Raw genomic sequence first — 27,570 nt, 5'->3', positions numbered from 1 at the left:
TATAGAAATGATTGTTATCGACAATATTTTTTATAGAAATAGTTTTTATCGACAATATTTTCTATGGAAATCGTTGTTATCGACAACATTTTCTATAGAAATCGTTGTTATAGACAAAATTTTCTATAGAAATCGTTGTCGGCAACATTTTCTATAAAAATCGTTATCGACAACATTTTCTATAGAAATCGTTGTTATCGAAATTTTCTATAGAAATCGTTGTTATCGACATTTCCTATAGAAATTGTTGTTATCGACCACATTTCCTATATAATGTTTTGTTATCGGCACCATTTCCTATAGAAGTTGTGGTTGTCGACACCATTTTTTATAGAAATTGTTGTTGTCGACAACATTGCCAATAGAATTCCATCAAAAATTTCGGTATCGATAAGTCTCCATAAAAATATCGTTTTCTTGCTATAAAGTCCTGTTATCGATAGATTTTCTAACGAGAATATTGCTGTTAATGAGATTTTCTACATTTTTTATTTAAAAAAATAGAATGAAAACCACTTGTTATTTTATTGTTATTTCATTTGAAATTATATTTAAATTTTATTTGTTGTTCTTGTTTTACTTTAAATTACGCGCAAATATATATATTTACTTTTCTTTTATTTTAATTAATATTATATATATTTTTGCTTTTAAATTTTCATGTTCACGTTTTTGTTGTTGTTGTTTTTATAAATTTAAAATGTAAAAATATTAAATTTTTTATATAAAAAAATTATTAAGAGGCAAACTAAATAGAAGAAGTCTTTTTCAAAACGAAATTTTGAATGCAAAACAAAATAGATACTGACTGTCTGTATGTGGAGGAATGGAAGGGGGGAGAGAGAATAAAAACGGGGAATTCTCGGCGGCATTTAAGAAATAGTCGAAGAAGAAGAAAGAGAACAAATCTAGCTAAATTAAGATATAGTTAAGTTTTGTTTTGTTTTAGTAATTTTTACGTAATAATTTGAATTTTTGTTGTTCTTGTTAATTGATAAACGTTGGCCGGGGTCTTCTGTGATTTTGGCCAACGAGTTAGCTTAAAAATCTTTTTTTTTTTTCATTTTTTTCTTCTTGAATATTTTTGATTCTTTTTCCTTCATTTCAAATGGACAATTTGCGTGTGTGTGTTTTCGTATGAATGCGAGTTGCAAACGAAGGGAGGAAAAAAGTGAAAATATTCCAAGGACTTGGCAAAGAAGAGAGCTAAAGGAAACAATAGAAAAACTCATGGCTAACATGGAATGAAGCTAATAATTAAGAAGTTCGTTTTTTGCTTTTTTGTTATTGTTGTTGTTCAATGATGTGGACATTTAAAAGCAAACACGATGGAAATTGCTGCTTTATTTCTTTCCAATAATTATAATACGAATAATAATAATAATTTCTTGTTTTTTGTTGTTGTTGTGTAATTGAACTGTTTTTTTCACTAATTAAATAACGCTTCTTAAAGAATAGAAATGGAAAAAAAGAATAGAATGGTACACAAAAAAAGGTAAAGAAATCAAGAAGAAAGGAAGAAAACCATAACATGGGCTTTTAGCGTGTTCTTGAATAAAGGTGTAATAGTTGTTGTGGTTGTTGTTTTAGGATTGAGGGGCAGCTATAAGGCGGTCACTGACAGCATTGTTTGCGTACATCATTAGTAACAGTCGGCTTAATATCAATGGGTACATCATTGCCAGGACGAATAACATCACCCTCTGGTGGATCACGTATTTGCTTTTGGGAAACAATACGGTAGATTTCTGCAAGGCAATAAAAATTACATTAATCTCAAAACGAAAACCCAAAAACCAACACTTCTACTCACCTGTGAGTATATTCTGGAATGCAGTTTCAACATTAGTAGAATCTAACGCTGAAGTTTCAATGAAACTTAGGCCATTACGTTCGGCAAACAGTTTAGCCTCATCCGTTGGTACTGACCGCAAATGTCTCAAATCGGACTTGTTACCCACCAACATAATGACAATATTCTGATCGGCATGATCGCGCAACTCCCGCAACCATCTCTCAACATTTTCATATGTCAAATGTTTTGCAATGTCGTAGACAAGCAAAGCACCAACAGCTCCACGATAATAGGCTGATGTAATAGCACGATAACGCTCCTGGCCAGCTGTGTCCCAGATCTGGGCTTTAATTGTTTTACCATCAACCTAAGAGCAGCAAAGAGTTTGAGAGAAGCACCGGAAAAAAAGGATAAAAAGAAAGGAGAAAAAAACGCTAAAATTAGTAATGGTTTTTGAAGGTGTTGCCATGTTAAGGAATAGTAAATATGTAATATGACATACACATGTACATATTTACTATTCGCACACATGGTGGGGGTATTTATTGTCCGTTGTCATACACACAAACTTTAAAGCTTTTATGAAAATTAAAAGGAAATAAAGTCGAGGAAATAAAGGTCGATGGTGTCATTTGCCACAATAGAACACACAGCTACAGGCAAATGTTTACACTGGGAAACAAGAGTAAAAACATGTGTCGATAACTAAATTTTCGGTAGTAATTGGTTCCGATACATACAGAAAATATTGTCGATAACAGATATTTCTCTTGAAAATATCAGCGATAACAGCAATTTCTATAGAAAATACTGTCGATAATAACAATTTATAAAGAAAAAGATGTCGATAAAAATTCTTGTCAATAACAACAATTTTTGTTAAAAATATTGTCGATAACAATAATTTCTATGGAAAATATTGTCGATAACAATAATTTTTATTAAAAATATTGTCGATAATAATAATTTCTATAGAAAATATTGTCGATAACAATGATTTCTATAAAAATATTGTCGATAATAATATTTGCTGCAGAAAATACTGTCGATAACAATAATTTCTATAGAAAATATTGTCGATAACAATAATTTCTATAGAAAATATTGTCGATAACAATAATTTCTATAGAAAATGTTGTCGATAACAATAATTTCCATAGAAAATATTGTCGATAACAATAATTTCTATAGCAAATATTGTCGATAACAATAATTTCTATAGAAAATATTGTCGATAACAATAATTTCTATAGAAAATATTGTCGATAACAATAATTTCTATAGAAAATATTGCCGAAAACAATAATTTCTATAGAAAATATTGCCGATAACAATAATTTCTATAGAAAATATTGTCGATAACAATAATTTCTATAGAAAATATTGTCGATAACAATAATTTCTATAGAAAATATTGTCGATAACAATAATTTCTATAGAAAATATTGTCGATAACAATAATTTCTATAGAAAATATTGTCGATAACAATAATTTCTATAGAAAATATTGTCGATAACAATAATTTCTATAGAAAATATTGTCGATAACAATAATTTCTATAGAAAATATTGTCGATAACAATAATTTCTATAGAAAATATTGTCGATAACAATAATTTCTATAGAAAATATTGTCGATAACAATAATTTCTATAGAAAATATTGTCGATAACAATAATTTCTATAGAAAATATTGTCGATAACAATAATTTCTATAGAAAATATTGTCGATAATAATAATTTCTATAGAAAATATTGTCGATAACAATAATTTCTAAAGAAAATATTGTCGATAACAATAGTTTCTATAACAAATATTGTCGATAACAATAATTTCTATAGAAAATATTGCCGATAACAATAATTTCTATAGAAAATATTGTCAATAACAATAATTTCTATAGAAAATATTGTCGATAACAATAAATCCTATAGAAAACATTGTCGATAACAATGATTTCTATAGAAAACATTGTCGATAACAATAATTTCTATAGAAAACATTGTCGATAACAATAATTTCTATAGAAAACATTGTCGATAACAATAATTTCTATAGAAAATTGTGTCGATAACAATAATTTGTATAGAAAATATTGTCGATAACAATAATATGTATAGAAAATATTATCGACAACAATAATTTCTATTGTAAATATTGTCGATAACAATAATTTCTATAGAAAATAATATCGATTACAACAAATCGAAATTTTTTATAGAAAATCTCTTCGATAACAACAATTTCCGTAGAACAACATGACCTAATTCTGCTGAAAATGTTGTTATCGACATCAAATTGGCACAAATCCTTAGCAGAATTTCGTGTTTTTTCTCGTGTTTCACTGTGTATATATCCCACTACACATACACATGTAGTACCTCACTCTGTTGCCTAGCATTGGGCAAAGCCTTTATGTTGTCATTTTTCTCCTTTTATTTTTTTGTTTGCTTTTCTAATATCCCTGACCTAAACAATTTTATTTAACCTTTGTTAGGAGTTTACGGGTATGAATGATTGGTGGGTAGGTGGTTGATGGGTGTTTTATTGAAACGGCCACGAAAAATAGCTACAATTTCGCTGTTACAATTCTTTTTTTTTTTTTTAAATTTACATTTCGATCCCTTTTCACAACGCGAATTTCGTTCGGTTGACAATGGCAAAAGAAAATCAATAAAATCTCCCTACAATGTACCTTCAGTAGATGAATGCAGCAACCCACTGACATTTTAACCGCACACCCCCACAAGTTATGTATGTTGTTTTCTTTCCCAAATAACCTTCTGCTTCTTGACAATGGAACACACCATTTGTTGTTGTTCCTTGCTCTTCTCATGCCTGGCTGTCTGCCTTTCAGCGCTCAATGCTGCTGCCATTGCCTTAATACTTTCTTTTGTTCACATGAACGTTTTATTTTGTTCAGTATTTTTTTCTTTCTGTTCACATCTTTTAGTTGTGAATAAATAGTATTCTTACTTACCTCTATGCTACGTGTGGCGAACTCCACGCCAATCGTTGATTTCGATTCCAAATTGAATTCATTGCGCGTGAAACGTGAAAGTAAATTACTTTTGCCGACACCAGAATCGCCAATTAGAACAACTGGAAATGAAAAAACAACAGATCAGATAAATACAAAATTTTTTCAAATAAATATACAAAATACAATACGAAATTGATAAATTAATGAATTGATGTTTCTAATATAAACAGAAAGATGAATATGGGCAAAATTTCAACAAGGTGATTATGGTTTATGTTTAGCCAGCCAGCAGTTTGGCAAGGTCAAAGAAAATGCGTATTGTTTTGGTAATATTTTTTTATTATTTGCCCCTTAAGAACCCCTTGGAAAAATTCTTTCCCAAATCAACGATTATCTAATTAATTGGGGACCCACGTGACCTTGACACCATTTAATGTGTATATTAGATGCAATTAAATACCTTCCCCACCAATGAAATCGAACATAAGAACATTAGAGTAAGTGGAGGAATTACAATAATTTTCCTCAAGGGAACTATTTTTAATTTACCATTGCCATTGGTAGGCCTTAAGATGCTTTCGAGGGTAGGACATTTTAATTGTACATTTATATGTAATGGGCCGAGGTGGTTTTTAATATAGCTTATATACACCGGCATAGTATGGGGAACTGAGTAATATTGAATTATAAATAGAAATTTCTATAAAAACTCATTTCGATAACAATTTATATAGAAAATTGTGTCGATAACAACAATTTTTATCAAAAAATTTGTCGATAACAATTATTTCTATAGAAAATGTTATCGATAACAACAATTTCTATAAAAAATCTTGTCGATAACAACAATTTCTATAGAAAACGTTGTCGATAACAACAAAATGTTGTCGACAACAACAATTTTTATAGAAAATGTTGTCGACAGCAACAATTTCTATAGAAAATGTTGTCGACAGCAACAATTTCTATAGAAAATGTTGTCGACAGCAACAATTTCTATAGAAAATGTTGTCGACAGCAACAATTTCTATAGAAAATGTTGTCGACAGCATCAATTTCTATAGAAAATGTTGTCGACAGGAACAATTTCTATAGAAAATGTTGTCGACAGCAACAATTTCTATAGAAAATGTTGTCGACAGCAACAATTTCTATAGAAAATGTTGTCGACAGCAACAATTTCTATAGAAAATGTTGTCGACAGCAACAATTTCTATAGAAAATGTTGTCGACAGCAACAATTTCTATAGAAAATGTTGTCGACAGCAACAATTTCTATAGAAAATGTTGTCGACAGCAACAATTTCTATAGAAAATGTTGTCGATAACAACAATTTCTATAGAAAATTGTGTCGATAACAACAATTTATATAGAATATTATGTCGATAACAACAATTTATATAGAATATTGTGTCAATAACAATTTCTATAGAAAATGCTGTCGACAACAACAATTTCTATAGAAAATAATGTCGATAGCAACAATTTCTATAGAAAATAGTGTCGATAACAACAATTTCTATAAAATTGTGTCGATAACAACAATTTCTATAGAAAATGTTGTCGATAACAACAATTTCTATAGAAAATGTTGTCGATAACAACAATTTCTATAGAAAATGTTGTCGATAACAACAATTTCTATAGAAAATGTTGTCGATAACAACAATTTCTATAGAAAATGTTGTCGATAACAACAATTTCTATAGAAAATGTTGTCGATAACAACAATTTCTATAGAAAATGTTGTCGATAACAACAATTTCTATAGAAAATGTTGTCGATAACAACAATTTCTATAGAAAATGTTGTCGATAACAACAATTTCTATAGAAAATGTTGTCGATAACAACAATTTCTATAGAAAATGTTGTCGATAACAACAATTTCTATAGAAAATGTTGTCGATAACAACAATTTCTATAGAAAATGTTGTCGATAACAACAATTTCTATAGAAAATGTTGTCGATAACAACAATTTCTATAGAAAATGTTGTCGATAACAACAATTTCTATAGAAAATGTTGTCGATAACAACAATTTCTATAGAAAATGTTGTCGATAACAACAATTTCTATAGAAAATGTTGTCGATAACAACAATTTCTAAAGAAAATTGTGTCGATAACAATAATTCTATAGAAAATTGTATCGATAACAACAGTTTATATAGAAAATTGTATCGATAACAACAATTTATATAGAACATTGTGTCGATAACAGAAGTTTCTATAAAAAAAGGTTTCGATAACAACATTTTTTATAAAAAATAGTGTCGATAACAACAATTTCTATAGAAAATTGTGTCGATAACAAAAATTTTAATCAAAAAAAAAATGTCGAAAACAACGATTTTAATAATAAAAAAAAATATCGAAAACATAAAACGATAAAAACGCCTCAAAAAAAAACGATAAAAACGCCTCATGTAGAAGATGTTGGCGAAATTAACTATTTCATTCTAAATTTTATCGATTACAACCATGTCAATTAAAAATATTGCCTTTAAGTACTCTAACTGTACAAAATGTTATCGATAATAACAATTTTTATAGAAAATAACAACTATAGCGGCTAAAATTTTACCGAAAATCTAACAGAATCCCACATTCAAAAAGCTGATATAAAATTTGGCATCTCCCATAAAATTCTGTCTCACATTCATTAGATTCATTTGAAGCTTTGTTGTTCACAATACAATTTCACTGTGGAATGAATTTAAAAATTTTTTAAAATCCCATAAATAATTGCAGTAACCTTTGATCACTTACATACACAATTTACCTTATCTCTATAGATCTTTTTTTTCAAAGTAATATGTTCATTATTTGTTTCAAATGAGACTTGATCACAAAAAAATCACAAAGTGTAAATCAGCTTTATACATTAACAAACAGCTAATGTAACAGGTGTCATAAAAATGCCTTCTTTAATGAAGGAGTATGTACTTCATACTCTTACTCTCTGAGAGTTAGGCTTGCACTCATTGTTTACATGAGAAAAACAGCTGTTAAAAGAAAGCACCAACCAAAATAAGTAAAGCTAGTACTAAATTTGCAAAAGGAGACTTGCATGGATATCATAATTTTTGGAAAATGTAGACTACAAAATTGCTAAATACAATAATAAAACTCATCAAATCCCCAAAGCCTACAAAAAAGTAATCACAAGATGCAGTTTCCTCCAAACACAAGGAAAGCTTTATACGATCTTCACTGTATAACTCCACAGAAAAAAAAAACTATCCAAGAGCACTGGGGTAAGTTATTTGTACAGGAAACGAAGGAAAAAAATAATACAAAGAATTTAATTATTGTCTATGTATGAATACAGATACATATACAACAACTTGTGATGATGTGGGACAGACGACCCGCGGATCATCACGAAATCATCACAAAAAAAGCAACAACAATACAATGTAGATAACTTTGTAAATTGAGGGGAGTAGTTCATTCTGTTTTTTTTTTCCTAGTGGATAACAAAAGAAAATTGTTGATAGTTGGCTTTTTTTTCTGTTATTGTTCGTTCGTTACACGATCACAACTGTCAACTATCATTGGTTTGTTGTTCTCATCCATTATTTGTTGGCTGCAAGCATGAAGCGGGGGGGATGATGGATACTACGACGACGAATGGTTAATTAAATAGAAGATGCCACCCAAAAAGGGAATTGTTTGTGTTTATGTTTGCCGGCCGTCGCTTGTTATGTGTGCCTAATTATATAGACATGAGAAAGAGTATTTAATGAGCCATTTCTCCCATAATATATATGGGTAACCAAAGAGGGGGAGAGTTTTTTTTAATGACTGACCTGCATTGTTTTGTTGGAACAAAATTTTATAAATTAAAAAAATCTGTTTAAAATGTCGGTTTAAGGTAAAGATTTTTGTTTAGGAAAGAAGCACAGTTTAAAGTACTGCACATAAGGTCTAACATAACCTAAAAGAAAGTCCGCTAAAGTGGATCCCATACAAAAAATTCGCCTGGTTTCACATTCAGCATCAGTCAATGCTACGATATTCCGCACAGAATGTTACATACTCTCTAGAAACATTTGTATAACAATCTTTCCTCGGTTCCGATTAAGATATAGCTTTCATATACAATTCCCCAGTGATTTGATATAAAAAGTCTGATATCTAAATAAGACTCCCAAAAGGCATTCCACGTCCCATGTAAAAAAAACATTAGACGCTAATGAATTAATAACGCAATATGAAGATAATGTGCTCACAACTTTTTTTTATCAAAGTTATCATTAATTTGAAGCCTTCTTGACATATTTCAAACAAATGAAATGCTAGAAAAAAATATAAACAATGAATCCTATTCTTCATTATTCTCATGAAGCAAATTATGGGCCGGAATGATGTGTTACACATACCACAGACTCGCATTTACACCAGTGGCTTGCTAACCTACATTGTATGTAGAATTTGAATCTTCCACACTATTAATCATTATCCATTTTAAATATAAAAAAATAAATATATTCCATGGAATAAATAGCAACACCCCTAAACCGATATATGAGTCATGACGAAAAAGTTGGTATATTCTTAACATTGAATTGAAAAAAAGCTAACAAAAATAAACTTCAAAACGAGTGTGAAATATATTCAGTTAAGCGTTATCGTTACTATGTCGCTTAATTATTAATACCAAAGCATCTGCATATCAGTTGTAGAAGTATAGAACTGTGAAGATGACTGGCAAGGCTAAATAACGATGACGATAACACACACAATTTTTTGTTTGTTTGCGGTTTATCAAACATCCAACCAACCAGTCAACCAATTATTCCAATTTGGAAATGTTGAACAAAAATGACGAAAAGCAAATATTATGGTATCATTCTTCAAATATTCTCAAATTTCGTAGAGAAATTTGCAATTATATTCGAGAATTAACAATAAAAGTAAATTATTGTATTTAAGATCAGTGAACTCATAGAATACCATTTGCATTAATATTAATGAGCGTTTGCGATACGAAACTTCTGGAGCAAAAAAAAAACACAAAATGTTGACTGCTTCAGTCGAATTTAATGGATAATTTAAAACAAAACACATATTTCAAAATTTAATTTCAAATTGCGATTTCTATTACAAAAAAAATGCAATTTTTATTTCACAAAATTTGTTAACACATTTTGTCCGAAGTGTCCTAAACGTTCAAAACATGTAACAATTACTAGACATGTTATCAAAGCACAGTACAAAAAATATACAAACTAATTTAATTATTCCGTCTTATTGTGAAAATCCGGTATAACACCTTATTATTGTGCCTTCGTTCAGCAATGTACACTAGATTTATATATTCCCAACTCTAGGATAATATTTTCACATTAAATATTGTATATCTCTTGATTTTTCCTCAAAAAATATAACTTTGCTAACGTTACTTCCCAAAAATCACAAAGTATAAAGCAGCCATATAATTAAACCAAATATGAAAATAAATATTCCTTTACAAAATTTAAATTTTGTTTATATTTTAATGAAATACAGAAGTAGCACTTAAGGGCCAAATCTTTGTATCGCCCATTCTCTTTTAAAGAACCTACGTCTTCATTATTTCCATTAACATCAGCCGTTGAGAAACAATTAAAAATCGAATAATCTAAATCAACTTTAATAATATGCACCATCTCTGATTTATCGAATTGACATCTCTTTTGCAAATATTTTCCACCAATAAGAGTTGAGTACATCAATGAATCAGACAATGTAAAGCAGATTTAATAAAATGCCAAATAAGGCCGCATTTTTTAACTGATAGCAGTTGAGAGACAAACAAAATCACAAAAGCTAAATCTGCCTTAATAATATGCATTCACAGAATTACCATCTCTTTCGCAAACATTCTCCTCCCATAACAGCTAAACGCAAAAGGAATCACATAATGTAAAGCTGGTTTAATAAATTGCCAAGTCTCACTGGAAATTGTCTCTCTATATCTCTCCTACATAGAAATGTCGCCTTATTAAACAACTGATGCAAGAAAAGACCAAGCAAATTAAATTTACAGAAATCAGCGGTGCCAAGTGTTAACAAAAAGTGTACGCAAACATTGTCCTCCCATAATAGCTCAACGCAAAGGAATCACACAATGTAAAGCTGGTTTAATAAATTGCCAAATCTCACTGGAAATTGTCTCTCTATATATTCCTCTCCCACATAGAAATGCCGCCTTTTTCGACAACTGATGCAAGAAAAGACCAAGTAAATAAAATTTACAGAAGTCGGTGCAAAGTTTAACAAAAAGTACATAACAAAGCCTTGCAGAAATGATTAAAACAAAATCTCCGCCTAATCCATTGTAAAACAAATAATAAAAATAGGCAATTTCCAATCATTCAAAACAGGACACCTCCAAATCATTTTCCAATGTTTAATTGTTACATGTACTCAACGCATGTCCCGGACACGCTGCATTCTTTACCAATCTTATGAATCAATTTGAATCCAGTATAAATTTCTGTGCAATACCCTTGAAAAATTAGCATTTGTTTTGTATTTTATTTGTTCAACAATCGCATTTTGGATTGGTATTCTTTTCCAGGAAAATATGGAACAGATAATTACCCGCTAACTACTAGATGTACCTCCCATACAAAAATTTCGCCTGGTTTTACATCTAGCATCAGTCAATGCCATAATATTCACCCGATATCTACGATATTTCGCACAATTGCAGCAAAAGAATGCCAGCTGTCTCGACAAACCAGAATACCAACTGGGAGCAGGATAATGCAGGTATAAATTTATATTGGATCACCACAAAATTGAGAACAGCTGACTTGTATATTGTACTGATCAAAAGGGGTATGGTGTATACAACTCCCCCACCCACACACGATTCAGAGACAGTGGTCCAACGCTATAAGAAATGCTTCATTAAACTGACCTGTCATATCAGGCATGGTTATTTTCTTTAATTTAATGGGAAACACACTCTTGGAGCCTCCAATTTTTAACCTCATTTTCTAAAATTTGTATCATCTTTCTATCTGCCTATCCTTAGACCACTCATTATTTTCATGTCACTTACAGGTTATACACAAACGGTCATTGGTCTCCGAAAGAATTGGTTACAGTCTTGAACCTAACCCCAACACAGCATTGTGGACTCATCCTTTTTTAAAATCAAAAGTCTACCTTTTCGGAAAAGGAACACAGAAGCCCAAGTTGTTTCATTTTTCAAAAGGTAACTTCTGGACGGCACCACTTCGTGTTATATGTATCTCATATAAATCAATTTGATAATTTGAATATCTTTATGACCCTTGGAATGAATAACTAAATTCGCTATCGCATGCATAATATGCTTATCACCGCCAGCTGATATGATGAAAATAGCCACACAGTGCTAACGCAATAATGAATTGGATTTCAGTTTAGTGTTGGAATATGATTCATGATTTTTTTTTCAATTTAATTTGTTACAAATCGGATGAATATTTATAAATACGACAATATTATTACATGGCGACAAGAGAGTATTTAACAAAAATAAAATACTTAAATAATTTTGGTTGTTTTGTGGACGTGTGTTTTAAATATTCCATAAAAGTAATAGAAAATGTGAGGTTTGCTTGGCATTTATGCTAAATAAATTGGAACCTATTTAGAAATTCCACTTAGAAAGCTTCCAATTGCATTTTCTTGCATGTCTCTTCATGTGAATTAGGCATGATATGAAATTTAAAATCCATTTGTTTTTATGCCATGGCATTTGTATTTTTGTGACGTCTAGGAGAACTGTCAAGGATTTCCTGAATCACCTCCCCCCTTTGCATTACGAAAAATATAGGTTAAATTGTATTTGGCAACTTCAACTAAAATTGGCAGCATACATTTTACTGACGGTTCCTGCAATCAACAAGCAAGCAGCTCTTTGATTTTCAAATGTGAACCCAAAACGGTGACTTTTTTTACTCCGTAAAATGTCCACCACAAATTAAAGATTTATTTACACACTGATTTAATTTTTCTTTAAATCTAATCAATAAATATCTCAAGATAAGATGAACGGTCAATGGGCAAGCAACTACATGAAAATTTAGGCAACAAGAGCATACAACTGCCGCCACTGCTCATCGACGACGAAGAGAACAGAAAAAAGAAAGTAGATGTGACATGACATGGGGAGTTAAAAAAAAGCAAACCCCACCATCATACACCTTCTTCTCAAACACCAACACATTTGAACCACACAACATAGAGAGTCAGAGAGTGAGTGTGGATGAGTGAATGACAGATGGCAAAAACATCAATAGTTGAAGAACCAACACACAACAAATCAGCTGAGTAGTGACTGGCAGCCACCAAGCAAAAATAAAAAAAGAAAGAATAAAACAAATGGAAACGAGTTTATGCAACGTGTCATAAAAAACAAACTATAATAACTCATAATAAAAGCTAATCAAATGATGTGAAGTTCCACCAGCAGCAGCACACAATGCGAAAGAGCGGAAGAGAATTTTGAAAAAAAGGCGAGAGCTTACACGAGAGAGTGTGGGTGGAACAAGAATTAAACACGATTTTTATCAATAAAGAAAAATTGCATGGCATGGCATGGCATTCTTTGCAGCTACTGCTGCATATAATTAAATGATCCGGATAACAAAGGAGAACAAACTTTCATACACATTATTTTTTTTCCTTCTAAAGAACACACAGGGGAAAAGTGTGCTCATATTTGAATATGAGACAACTACAACAAAAACAAGCCATAAATTGGCTAATGACTTCAACAATTAAACTTATTGTTTTTGGGAAAGAACAGCTAAAAGTAGTGAAGAGAAAACATGAACAAAAAAAGAATGTACGTCATCGTACTCTAAATAAACCCTATAGAGAGAGAGTTGCCATCATTAATTAAATGTGGCACAAAAATGAAAAATACCCACAAAAAAGATTCACGATCGAATTAAACGCAATTTACATAAGGCAAGTAGAAGAGATGAGTAAGGGAAGAGATAGAAAATGGAAATAATGTCAGAAAAGGCAGTAAAAAATTAAAGACGAAATTTTTCTAAAGACGATTGAGAAGCTGCAAATAAATTGCCTACCATAAAATAGGCGCTGATACTAGAAATTAATAGATATGTTTGTCCATATGTGTCCAGATTCGGATCCACATCTAGGGAAGACGCAGGACGTCTGTAGACCCTCAGCTATTCTAAAGTTTGTATTTTTTCTTTAAAAAATAATTTCTTCAAACCTTGATTGGATTGAAAAACTTTTACATTCTTGCAGTTCGGGAACAGAGCATTTATGATCCGTTCTATTCAATTAAAGAATTCCTACATTTTTCTTAAATGTATGTTTATTTCCTTAATTTATTATAGCTTTTCAAAAAACCTGTTACAGTTAAAATACTGCCAGGGGCCCTTGTTGAAAAAAAAATACCGAAATGACTGAGATGCAACTTTAGCATTCTATATGTATCTGTTTATACCCTCCTGGGGAAATGAACTGTCAAACCTATTTTGAATTGAAAAATTTTAACGAAAAATTATTCAACTTCGTTACATTGAAAAAAATATATAAGAAATTCGGATTGGTATCGTATAAGAATACATAAAGAAATCTTAATATTTTTTGAAAAAAAAAAAGAATGTGACATATCAATGTTCCGAAGCATTGATGCACTCACTACTTGTATTCTTCTACCATGGCATAAATGTTTTATTTATTTAAGGAAGAACTTTAAACATATTCAGCTGATATCCATGAGAAAATGAAAATTCATATAAATTCCCTAAATTGATTGGGTCATTCTTATAGGAAACTGGTCATTAAATTAACAATTATATAAATGTCATATAAATGAAACAAAAAAAATCTTCATTTAATTCTCCCCACAACATTTCCTAAACTCTCACATCTGGCAACTCTATTTTTTCTAACTGATAGTCAACCGTGCGTCAATATCCATTGCTGGAATGCTTTTTCACCTTTTTTGCATTAGAAATTCAATGAATAAACACGACGAAAAAAAAGAGAAAATATGAGTAATAATTAAATATGAAAATAGAAGAAGAGATAGATAAGACATTTTCACTTAAAAAAACACAACTTAAAAACAAGTTTACACAATATACTATATTACACATTTTTTTCCAATTAGACTTATATTTACCTTTGAATAAATAATCGTACTCATCTTCCCTTGTGCCCATTTTGTTGTGTGTTGTTGTTTTTGCTGCTGCTGGTTTTTCTTCTTCTCTGTTAAGATTTTGTTAGAAGATTTCGTGAACGAAGCTACTACAGAACAATATCCAAAAAGCTTCGTTTAAATTCTTAATCCGTTTTAAAAATTTCTTCTTTTCTCTTGTTTTTGGTTACTTGTTTATTTTCCTTTTCTTTTCTTACTGGATATTCTCTAACAAAGGATATTTTTCAAGAAAAACAAAAGAATAAATGCAGTTTGATGTGATGTGACCAAAAAAAACCAGAAAATCCAAATCACAACTCACACACCAACCAACACCATTACAGTCGTCAACCCGCAGCAGCAGCAGAAAGCAGGCAGCAGCAAACGACGAGCACAACAAAGGGAATCACAGGCACAAAATAACAAGAGAAGCAATGTAGTACGTTATTGTTGTTGTTTTTATTGAAGATTCGTCGTCGTCGTTGTTCGTTGGGGATTGTGATTTGATGTAGCGCAGCGCGTAGTTAGTTACAAGTGCAGCAGCCCCAAATTATCAAAAAAAAAATTATTAAAATTAAACAGAAACACCGTACGAAATCATCATCAGCGACAGGGATCGAGCGATGAAGTCAATGATTAACATAGGCAACCAACAACATCATCGTCAGCGCCGCGCAGACAATCGACAAAAATTCCGTCAAAGAATTGAAGAAAGAAAGAAGAGAAAAAAATTGCTATGTTAATTTTTTTGTTGTTAGCATAAAAAAAATAAGTGAAAAACCAACGAAAAATGAACAAGAATACGGGGCGGTTACTTTTTTTGCTTTTGCTTGCTTCTTTGTAATCACACACACTTTCTTTTGCAAAAAAAAATGGAATTGAAGATTGTATTTCTTTGTTTTTTCTACTTTTTCCCGTTTCGTTTTTTCTTCTCTCACACACAATTGCAAACACTTTCTTTAACAATTTAACTAAACGCACTCGTTTGTGCAACAATTCTTGATGGTATTTTTTCTTTTTCTATAGTTTTATTGAAAACTCTTTCATGTATTCATTCCAACGTGAATAGGAATTAATCACCTTTTTTTCTATGCCTTTTTGCGACTTGATTTTTCGCCGACGAGAAAAAATTCGTTTCTGCTGTACCAGTTCGTATTTGGTTCGTTGCTGTCATCGCAGAGTTGTATTGTGGTGTTATCATACGAGAGATGTAAATTTGCGTAGTAGTAGTAGACAATGGGTGGCAGAGATGGGAGTAATGGGTGCGTTAAATAACATAATTTAAAACAAAATTATGAAATAAAATCTTGAAGAAAGAAAAGATGAAGATATATATTTTTTCAAGCTGTGATAGGTGTAAGTAGTAATATTAAATAAACAATCAACAGGATTAGGCTATAAAGATACTAGAATTAAGAAGGTGAAAGTACGTTTACATACGAATTTGATTTATTGTGATTGGTCAATTATTGAGGTAATGTTTATTATTATATTTTATTATAAATACAGGGTGAGACAAAAAACTGCATACAGGGCTTGATACGTCATATTTTTTACATTTTCTTTTTTTAAATTTTATTTAATTAAAGCAAAAAAATGTAGGAAATGGCATCAAATTTTAGAATAAGTTTATATTTGTTCTAATTGGTTACCTTTGGCACGAATTATGGCTTTCAAACGGCCAATGAAACCGTGACACTCTGGCCGAATGTTGTTCTGCGGCATTTTGGTCCATTCCCGACGAATCGCTTGCTTGAGGTGATCGACCCTTTAGTATTTTTTAGTTCCAATCTTCCTTTCCAAAATAATCCAGACACAATAGTCCAACGGATTGGTATCCGGAGAAATGAAGCGAGGAATCTCATTTTGTAACCATTCTAGGGTGGCGCTTTCTGAGTCCTCTTGCAATGTCCAAGGTCTGCGGCCAAGATGTTGGCGTGCCCAAGGCTTTAATACACCCTCCAGAATATTTTCGCGATAATATTCGGCATTTATTCTGAATCCACGGTCGATTAATAGATTATCGGCTGCTATGGTGGCCCACACCATCACCATGGCCGGCGCTTGAGTTCTGGTGGCCAACCGAAGGTGCACATTTTCAGCTGACCTCTTTGGCAAGTAAACACGATCATTTTGTTTGTTTACAAACTGCTGGACAGCGAATGTTTTCTCATCGGAGAATAGTAAACCAAATTCGGTAGTTCACCACTTTTGGCCAAGCGATGGAACTCTTTAGCTCCTTTCAGTCTTTTTTCTTTCTGTTCTGTTGCGGTGTAAGTTCTTGCACTTTTTGGAATTTCAATGGCTTTACACCGAGCTCATTTTTCAATATTTGCCGAATGGAATTTTATGATATGTTCAGCTCACGAGCCAGCCCAAATTCGGTAGTTCACCACTTTTGGCCAAGCGATGGAACTCTTTAGCTCCTTTCAGTACTTTTTTCTTTCTGTTCTGTTGCGGTGTAAGTTCTTGCACTTTTTGGAATTTCAATGGCTTTACAACGAGCTCATTTTTCAATATTTGCCGAATGGAATTTTGTGATATGTTCAGCTCACGAGCCAGTTTTCGGCCACTGCGACGCGCTTCTTTACTTTTCGAACCATTTCTGTTGATGTTCCTGTTTTCTTCCGTCCACTTCCTTGACGTCAGCAGTCTGAAGTAGGTTGCAGGTTTTTCATCTCACTCTGTAGTTTAACATTCTTGCAGTTTTGGGAAACAGACTTTTTTTCGTAGACGAGAACCTCTTTAGGTTTTGTGGTAATAGCTGACCTTCTATTGCCTCTCCACAGATAGGATTTATATGGATTGTCTAGTTATTGAAACCCCTTAATAACTCTCCCATGTAGTCCTATTATAACCTCACACAATGTAAATTTCCTATATTTTATATTATATAATAAATATTTATTTATAAAAAATAGTTTTTCTACATATAGTATATATATAAAGTATATAAAAAAGGCATTTAATGTTTGTTTTTAAATATATAAATAAGTACTAAATAATACATTTAAACAGTTTCGCGCATATATGTGTGTGTATATAATACAGAAAAAGCATGTTATATAATTTCATAAAGTTACAACATGGAAGCACAAATGGAAACGCAAGCATTTATGCAAGTTGAGTTTTCTGCAAAACATAGGCGGGTATAAGCAATAGCAATCCACCGCTAACATAGGTTAATTTCGAGCCAATACACCAGAAGGCAATGCAACCGACGACGGGTCCCATGGCTCGGGCCAAAGCACCCAAAGAACGGAAAATACCCAAAACTGAGCCCTTCTGATCGTCATTGCCATATTTGGAGACGAGGGTGGTAAGGCAGGTGACCGTAAATGCAGTGGCTGTGGGGGGAAGAACAACAAATTTCAATGAGTGTCTTTTTGGGAAGAAGTGTATCAAACATGGTAGAAGAATACAGGCTTGGGAACATTGATATGTCATAATTGTTTGATGTTGTTTTTTTTTCAAATATAAGTCGATTTTTATATGTTTTCTTATAAGACGTCAAAGTCAGGTTATTATAATTGCGTTTTTGTCTACAATTTTTCAACTTTGAAGAATTTTTCATTGAAAAATTTTAATTTCAATTCGCAAATTGGTTTGACAGCTCATGTCACAGCAGCTGTGTCAATGCGTCTACCTTTATTCTTCTACCATAATGTCAATATTTGACACTTACATATGGCATACAATATCATGCCAATGTATAGCATGCATGTACAGTGGGCAATGCCAACAATGGCAAAGGCCGGAATCAATAAATATAAACTGAATACTGCATAGTTTTTAATATCCTTTTCGGGTAGACGCCTTACCACAGAGCCTTGTAATATTGTCATGATAATACCTGAAATGGAGGAGAAGATTTATTAGAAGGTTTTCGGATACTTTTCAGAAATCAAAGGCAAAGAAATTTTTTAAAAAAAGTTATTTTTATTTTAACAAATTTCAGTGTGTGTGTTGTCAGGGTATAACTTACCTGTTGTCAAAAACATTTTAGCCTGATCCATGGATGTATAGCCAAATTTATGATACATTAGGAATGTAACGGTAAACTCCAAGGCAGAATAAAGAAACAAATAGACAAAGTAAATGATACCAATTGTTTGCAAAGACTTGATTTGTTTCTGGGGTACATTTTTGATGGAAGCAAATCTAAAAAACAGGAGAAAAAAAGAAAGAAAGAAACAAGAAATGATAATAGAACAATGCAGAGATGAAAAAACTGCAAACAACTTCAGACAGCTGTCATTTCAAAGCCACGTTTGCTAGTCTTTTGATCCTTGAAAAAATATTCTTTAAAAAATCCACGTTTGCTGGTCTTTTGATCCTTGAAAAAATATTCTTTAAAAAATCCACTATTGATGGTCTTTTGGTCCTTGAAAAAATATTCTTTAAAAAATCCACGTTTTATGGTCTTTTGGTCCTTGAAAAAATATTCTTAAAAAATCCACTTTTGATGGTCTTTTGGTCCTTGAAAAAATATTCTTTAAAAAATCCACGTTTAATGGTCTTTTGGTCCTTGAAAAAAATATTCTTTAAAAAATCCACGTTTGATGGTCTTTTGGTCCTTGAAAAAATATTCTTTAAAAAATTCACGTTTGCTGGTCTTTTGGTCCTTGAAAAATATTCTTTAAAAAATCCACGTTTGCTGGTCTTTGGTCCTTGTAAAAATATTCTTTAAAAAATCCACGTTTGATGGTCTTTGGTCCTTGTAAAAATATTCTTTAAAAATCCTCGTTTGATGGTCTTTTGGTCCTTGAAAAAATATTCTTTAAAAAAATCCCCGTTTCATGGTCTTTTGGTCCTTGAAAAAATATTCTTTAAAAAATCCACGTTTGATGGTCTTTTGGTCCTTGAAAAAATATTCTTTATTCTTCTGGATTTCTTAAAAAATCCCTAATAGATAATTGGAGACTTGAGGTCTTGGATTTAAGATTTTGTAGACTTCCTTGAAAATTCCCCGAAATCTCCACTATCGAAACAGTGTAGACTTTAATAGTAATGCTTTAAAAAAACACCTTTTTATACTTCGTCATTTTCGGAACTATTAAAGTCTTGAAGACAGGGTGAGATGAAAAAAAACTGCAACCAAATTTAGACTGCTGTCATTTCAAAGCCACTCGTCTGACAGCTGTTAAAATTATTCCTGGGACAGCTCATTATATTGTTTACAAGCGTACAAAAGCATTTTGGTGAGAATTTTTCAGAACTCAAAAGATATTCGTGATGGAATTCAAGCGTGATAGTGCGATTTCTTTATATTTGGCTGGAAAACGACAACAAGTGGCTATCGTTAGAGCACTCCAGCATTCAAATGTGAATAAATCTTTTGTGTCTCGTACCATCGCTTGTTACCGTGATACTGGTAGCGTAGCCCGACGTCAAGAAGGTGGAGGAAAGAAAACACCAACATCAGCAGAAATGGTTCGAAAATGGTAAAGAAGCGACTTGATCGAAACCCGCGTCGCAGTGGCCGAAATGGCTCTTGAGCTGAACATATCGCAATATTCCATTCGGAAAATATGAAAAAATTAGCTCGGGGTAAAGCCATAAAAATTCCATAAAGTGCAAGAACTTACACCGCAACTGAAAGAAAATAGACTCAAAAGAGTTAAAGAGTTGCTTCGCTTGGCCGAACGAAAACAGTTAACTGCCGAATTTGGTTTTCTCCTCTCCGATGAGAAAACATTCGTTGTCCAGCAGTTTGTAAACAAACAAAATGATCGTGTTTACTTGCCAAAGAGGGAGGTCAGCTGAAAATGTGCACCTTCGGTTGGCCACCAGAACTCAAGTGTTGGCCATAGTTGTTGTTGCAGCAGTAGTACATGCAAGTGTTTGCATCCTGCTTATCTGGTTCCAGCTACAGGTTTAGAAATTCGGCTACTTTAATGGGCTGTAGCCAGAGATCTTCTGGAGTGAGTTGGGTAGGTTTGGCTGTGCAATTAGCTTGTGCGGGCCTGTATCACACGCCGGGAAGGCGTCGCGCACGTCTTCATCAATTCGTGGCCGGCCATGGTGATGGTGTGGGCCTTCATAACAGCCGATGGTCGCTCTCCGCTCGTATTAATCGACCGTGGCATCAGAATAAAAGTCGAATATATTCTTGGGGTCTGGGTATTAAAGCCTTGGGCATGCAAACATGTTGGCCGCAGACCTTGGACATTCCAAAAGGACTCAGCACCATCGCACTTAGCACGCGCCAAGAATTGTTACAAAATGAGGTTCCTCGCTTCATTTCCAGCTCACAATGGCCAACAAAATTTCCGGATACCAATCCGTTGAACTATTCGTGGTTGGAGTATTTTGGAGAGTAAGGTTGGCACTAAAATATACCAAAGTGTCGATCACCTCAAGCAAGCGCTTCGCCGAGCCAAATTACCAACAGAGCAACATTCGGGCAGCGTGTGACGGTTTCATTGGCCGTTTGATTTTAATTCGTGCCAAAGGTGAGCAATTCGAACAAATCTAAATTTATTTTAAAATTTAATGCTATATCCGACGTTTTTGCTTTTGTTCAATAAAATTAAAAAAAAAAAATAAAAATAAAAAATTATGGCGTTTGACATTGTTACAGTTTTTTTGCCTCACCCTGTATGTATCTCTTCATTGAGGCATTAAATTACAATCAATGTTTTACGCTTGATATGTTAAGTTATGAAATCATATGAATCAAATGCAACAAAAAACGCCGGCTAAACCCTCCCCCCACCATAACAATATCTTTTTCAAGCAAATATGACATAGAACAGACAAGAGTGTTGTAAATCAAACTCTTTCTTCTAACATCAAAAGCATTGGCCAATATAAAAGTAATCAGATTATAAGCTGCTTGAAATTAAATTCAGATAAGAAATACAAAATATGCGGTGGTGGCCAAGTTACAAAATGCCGCTGATTCATTTAACTAACTTTGCATAGACTCCATAGGGGGAGAGTACATTGCTTTCATTTTCTGGCGGTAATCAATAATTTAATTTAAATGTTGTTTTTGTTGTTTTAAAAAGACTGTGGCTTCTATTCAGATAGCAGTCAGACAGATAATGATAGTCAAGAATTCATTTGAAAGAAAAACGTGCTACAAACCTTGCGCATAGGCAATTAAAATGAATTAAAAAAAAAAGAATTACTCACCGAAAGATAGAGGAAACATTGATCAATTGAAAGGCATATGACATCGAAGAAGAGATTTCCTTGACGCGTTTTTCCTAAAAAAATGATAATTGAATTTATTAGTTAGAGTTAATAGATAAGCATTTTTAAAAAGGTGGGTCAATGGAAAAAATATAGGGTCATTGAAAATGTATGAAATTTTTGGGTCAACTGGATAACATTATTGGGAATCTAGAAAATAGTTTACTGCAGAATGAAAGCTATTTTAGCCATTTACTGGGGAGTTAAATATATTTTTAGGGATGAACAAAAGTGTAGATGTCATTTTAGGTAATCTACGACAAAGTTATGATATTCGGGGGCCGTCTACAAAAGAGTAGATGATATTTTTGATCACCTAGGACATCATCATCTACCGCAAAGTTATCATACTCTGGGTCGTCTACAACGAAGTAGCTTTTTTGATCTTCTACCATGGAGTGAATGACTTTTTTAGAAATTTATCACAGAATAAAATACAGTTACCATTGTCATCAGTAGATTATATGGCATTTTTAAGTACAGGGTGAGATGAAAAAAACTGAAACCAATTTCAACATGCTGTCATTTCTTAGCCACTCGTCCCACAGCTGTTAAAATTATTCCAGTGACAGCTCATTATATTGTTTACAAGCGTACAAAAGCATTATGGTGAGAATTTTCCAGAAAAAAAGTTATTCGTAATGGAATTCAAGTGTGATAGTGTGATTTCTTTATATTTGGCTGGAAAAGCACAAGTGGCTATCGTTAGAGCACTGCAGCATTTAAATGTGAATAAATCTTATGTGTCTCGCTCACGCTCGCTCGTTACCGTGCTACTGGTAGCGTAGCTCGACGTCAAGGAAGTGGACGGAAGAAAACAGCAACATCGCCAAAAATGGTTCGAAAAGTAAAGAAGCGACTTGATCGAAACGCGCGTCGCAATGGCCGAAAAATGGCTCATGAGCTGAACATATCGCAATATTCCATTCGGTAAATATTGAAAAATGAGCTCGCGGTAAAGCCATTAGCCATTGAAATTACAAAAAGAGCAAGAACTTACACTGCAACAGAAAGAAAATAGACTAAAGAGAGCTAAAGAGTTGTTTCGCTTGGCCGAACGAAAATGGTTAACTGCCGAATTTGGTTTTCTCCTATCCGATGAGAAAACATTCGTTGTCCCCTTGTCCAGCAGTTTGTAAACAAACAAAATGATCGTGTTTACTTGCCAAAGAGGTCAGCTGAAAATGTGCACCTTCGGTTGGCCACCAGAACTCAAGCGCCGGCCATGGTGATGGTTTGGGCCGCCATAACAGCCGATGGTCGCTCTCCGATCGTATTAATCGACCGTGGCATCAGAATAAATGCCGAAAATTACCTCGAAAATATTCTGGAGGGTTTATTAAAGCCTTGGGCACGCAAACATTTGGACATTCCAACAGGACCCAGCACGCGCCTCCCAAGAAAAGTTACAAAATGAGGTTCCTCGCTTCATTTCCAGCTCGGGCAGCGGTTTCATTGGCCGTTTGAAGGCCAAAATTCGTGCAAAAGGTGACCGATTCGAACAAATCTAAATTTATTATAAATTTTAAAAAAATGTAAAAGTTATGGCGTTTGACTTTGTTACAGTTTTTTATCTCACCCTGTATGTATATAGAAGTTACGACTCAACCATTACAAGGTATTCTATTTACAGTCGACCTTTGCCTATATCGAAGAAATATCAAAATGTGTTTATTTTCAGTACAACCTTAGAAGTCCTATCTATTTGCACATGTCTGTTTCGAGGAATACTTAAAGGTCCTTTATCTATAGAGTATCCCTAAAACACCCTCCATTTACAGAAAATCCCCAAAATCTGTTGAATCTAAAAAATATATCTTTAAAAGAGATTTAGATTTGGAGTTACAGTATACCTTTAGAAGATCCTCAAACCTTAACATTTTTCGAGGAATATTTAAAGGTGCTCTAAAACACTCTACAGAAGATTTGTAACCGCCTTGAATCTTTACGAAATATCTAGCTATAGAAGAGATTTGGCTTTTCTACCTATAGTATGCTTTTAGAAGATTGTTAATTCATAAGATACCTCTATATAAATGTTTTACAAAAAAATCGTCTAGTTTTTTATCTATTGTAGATATTTTTTCTCCTCTGTTCATTGGTTTTCAAGACGGCCTGCTGTATTTCCCAAGGACTGTATCAATGTATGACCTTCAACAACATTTTTCATTAACTATGCGATATTTTCAGCTCACTTACCTTGGGCAATGTTTCCTTCAAACAAAACACCAAAATCAACAGATCCCCCAAAGCCAATGCCAGCGCCAGCAGAGATGGCAAAACAAACCATGGTCCAGTTGATTTATTCGAAAATATGGCAAACAAAGCACCAATCATTGGTCCAACAATAAAGCCCAGTGAAAATGCCACTCCCACCAAGGCCATGCCACGGCCACGAGTTTTACCGCTGCTAACATCTGTGATAATGGACATGCTTAACGATATATTACCCTTGCTAAGGCCACCAACAAAACGGGCCAAAACAAAGACAGCAAAATTGCGGGAAAATGCCCACAGCAAATACGATAAAGCAATGCCAGCCTTAAAGAAAAAAAAAATATTGTTAAAATAACAAAAATCTCTAATACGTTTTCAATCGTTTAACCTACCGCACACAATATAATAACCGGTTTACGGCCATAGCAATCCGACAGCCCTCCCACAATGGGACTAGCCAAGAAACTGCAAAAGCTAAACATGGAACCCAACAGGCCACCAAACAACACCGAATTGTAGCGATCCGGCGCACCGACCAATTCTTGAAACCATTTTATGCGATCCGTTAGCACTGCATACAAACCGGAACTGTCATTATTTTTAAAATATTCCAACAACGATGGCAGCAGCGGCAAAATGATTGTAAATGCCAACAAATCAAATAGAAGGGATATGAAAACTATGTACACCATAGGATTTGTACGTTCCTGTTGCTCGGCATTTTTCTTATTCGAATCCGCTGTAGTGTGGGTGTTGTCCGGGGATGCTGTGCTGCCTTCCACGACATTATTATTGTTGTTATTATTTGTGCGTTGCCTTAAAGACATTTCCGTTAATGAATGTTGTGGTCTGGATGATGGAATTGGGTTGGGGGTTGAGCGATTTATGATAAAATTTGCTGATGCTTCAAATGAATGCCGCTGCTATGTACAATGCAGTGTCGCTCGTCGCCGCTGATCACCAAATGCTGCCGTGTACGTGCTGTTACTTGTTTATCGTGCCAGTAAATGAACTCTTTCCATAGCTAGCGTATTGTTTTTTTTTTTTTTTTTTTTTTTTTTTGTCTTCAGTCTTCAAGTACGCGCTTTGCTTTTTTAAGAAGTTGCTAATCAAACTCACATTTCCATACAACGGTGAGAGGTAGCTAGCAGCCAGCCAGCAAACCCCAACAAGTGAAAGTTTGAGAAACAAAATCAAACGACAACAAAACGCAATTGAGAGTTTATAAAAACAAGGGGTTCAATCGAGTGATTCATTGAGAGAACCATGTGAACTAGTTAAATAAAAGTTGTTCATTTTTGGATTATTAGAAGAACTACAGATGAATGAGCCAATGAGAGGGCCTTTATTACGATTTCAAATTGAGTTTATTTGGGCGATTTTCAATAAAGTCCTTTAATAGAAGACAAGTGGATGATAGAATGCCGAAATTTAAGAAATTTTTCGGCAAGTTAGCAACCAAAATGGGCTTAACTCTAGTTTAGTAAAAACTCTTCAATTTTTTTGAACATTTTTCAGTGGTAGTTATTTTAACCATGATCCCGGAAAACTATTTTTTTCTTGGGGGACGGACCTGGGACCCCAGATTTTTGACCCGAAAGTCCGGGTTCAAGACCCCGACTAGACCCGGATCCACTTACCCGATATTGACAATATGAAAATACCTATCCAACAACAGCTTATGAAAATACCTATCCAACAAGTGGTCACATGATGGGGTAAGATGTTACGGTTCGGAAGTTATAGTCAAATTATCGATTTTTTGGACCCGGATTTTTTATAAAACCCCCAAAAAGTCAAAAAAGGGTCCATTATGGGGGACAACAAAATTGATGCCAAATTATAGCTGACACTTCTACCTTTCCAAAATGCTACAATTTGTGCTAATACCTTCACTGAGTCCAGAGATATGGGTCTTTCCATCCGCATAACCCGATTCTTACCAGTTCATTAAAACTATGTTTTCAATAAAAAAAGGTATATTTTGCGTAAGAATGAAATTCAGAAATCTTTGGTTCGCGTTAGCCGGTGTAGGACATACCCAGAGGAGAAAATCTCAAGCCCCGGCCGAAGGCCGGCTATTTAAAAAAAGTGTCAAATTTAGAAAACTTTGGTTCGCGTTAGCCGGTGTGGGACATACCCAGAGGAGAAAATCTCAAGCCCCGGCCGAAGGCCGGCTATATACAAAAAGTGTCAAATTTAGAAAACTTTGGTTCGCGTTAGCCGGTTTAGGACATACCCAGAGGAGAAAATCTCAAGCCCCGGCCGAAGGCCGGCTACTTACAAAAGGTATCCAATTTAGAAAAATTTGGTTCGCGTTAGCCGGTTTAGGACATACCCAGAGGAGAAAATCTCAAGCCCCGGCCGAAGGCCGTCTACTTACAAAAGGTATCCAATTTAGAAAAATTTGGTTCGCGTTAGCCGGTGTAGGACATACCCAGAGGAGAAAATCTCAAGCCCCGGCCGAAGGCCGTCTACTTACAAAAGGTATCCAATTTAGAAAAATTTGGTTCGCGTTAGCCGGTGTAGGACATACCCAGAGGAGAAAATCTCAAGCCCCGGCCGAAGGCCGGCTATTTAAAAAAAGTGTCAAATTTAGAAAACTTTGGTTCGCGTTAGCCGGTGTGGGACATACCCAGAGGAGAAAATCTCAAGCCCCGGCCGAAGGCCGGCTATATACAAAAAGTGTCAAATTTAGAAAACTTTGGTTCGCGCTAGCCGGTTTAGGACATACCCAGAGGAGAAAATCTTAAGCCCCGGCCGAAGGCCGGCTACTTACAAAAGGTATCCAATTTAGAAAACTTTGGTTCGCGTTAGCCGGTGTAGGACATACCCAGAGGAGAAAATCTCAAGCCCCGGCCGAAGGCCGGCTATTTACAAAAAGTGCCAAATTATGAACCTTTTGTTCGCGTTAGCCGGTGTCGGACATACCCATAGGTGAAAATCTCAAGCCCCGGCCGAAGGCCGGCTATTTACAATAAGTGCCAAATTTAGAAAACTTTTGTTATTCCGGCGACTGCTACGCAAAATAAACACTTTTTTATTAAAAACATCATTTTAATGAACTGGTTAGAATCGGGTTATGCGGATGGAAAGACCCATATCTCTGGACCCGAAAAAGGTATTAGCACAAATTGTAGCATTTTGGAAAGGTAAGAGTGTCAGCTATAATTTGGAAACAATTTTGTTGACCCCCATAATGG

At 33.8% G+C, this 27,570-nt stretch overlaps 2 protein-coding genes across 3 annotated transcripts; both read right to left on the bottom strand.

The window, feature by feature from the left end:
• Positions 1 to 972: 972 nt before the first annotated feature.
• Positions 973 to 16,157, bottom strand: LOC101895881 (ras-related protein Rab-11A). Of its 2 annotated transcripts, none has more exons than XM_005178279.4 (5): positions 16,031 to 16,157; positions 14,936 to 15,178; positions 4,777 to 4,898; positions 1,814 to 2,162; positions 973 to 1,748 (listed from the first exon to the last, which is right to left on the bottom strand). In XM_005178279.4, the coding sequence occupies exons 2-5, from the start codon at positions 14,973 to 14,975 to the stop codon at positions 1,615 to 1,617; spliced, it is 645 nt and encodes a 214-aa protein (XP_005178336.1). In that variant the 5' UTR covers positions 14,976 to 15,178; positions 16,031 to 16,157; the 3' UTR covers positions 973 to 1,614. The 2 variants fall into 2 exon arrangements, with proteins under 2 accessions (XP_005178336.1, XP_058979286.1); XM_059123303.1 differs by having other exon boundaries at positions 14,936 to 15,158; positions 16,031 to 16,123.
• Positions 16,158 to 17,832: 1,675 nt separating this feature from the next.
• LOC101895707 (major facilitator superfamily domain-containing protein 10) lies at positions 17,833 to 25,594 on the bottom strand. The gene is made up of 6 exons (XM_005178278.4): positions 24,760 to 25,594; positions 24,350 to 24,691; positions 22,091 to 22,164; positions 18,936 to 19,111; positions 18,636 to 18,803; positions 17,833 to 18,297 (listed from the first exon to the last, which is right to left on the bottom strand). The coding sequence occupies exons 1-6, from the start codon at positions 25,192 to 25,194 to the stop codon at positions 18,065 to 18,067; spliced, it is 1,428 nt and encodes a 475-aa protein (XP_005178335.2). The 5' UTR covers positions 25,195 to 25,594; the 3' UTR covers positions 17,833 to 18,064.
• Positions 25,595 to 27,570: the final 1,976 nt, after the last annotated feature.

This window comes from Musca domestica, unplaced genomic scaffold (assembly GCF_030504385.1).
Source record: "Musca domestica strain aabys unplaced genomic scaffold, Musca_domestica.polishedcontigs.V.1.1 24, whole genome shotgun sequence".
Classification (NCBI taxonomy): Eukaryota; Metazoa; Arthropoda; class Insecta; order Diptera; family Muscidae; genus Musca; species Musca domestica.
Note: the sequence above shows the minus strand (reverse complement) of the source record. Positions and strands in the feature narration are given on the sequence as shown.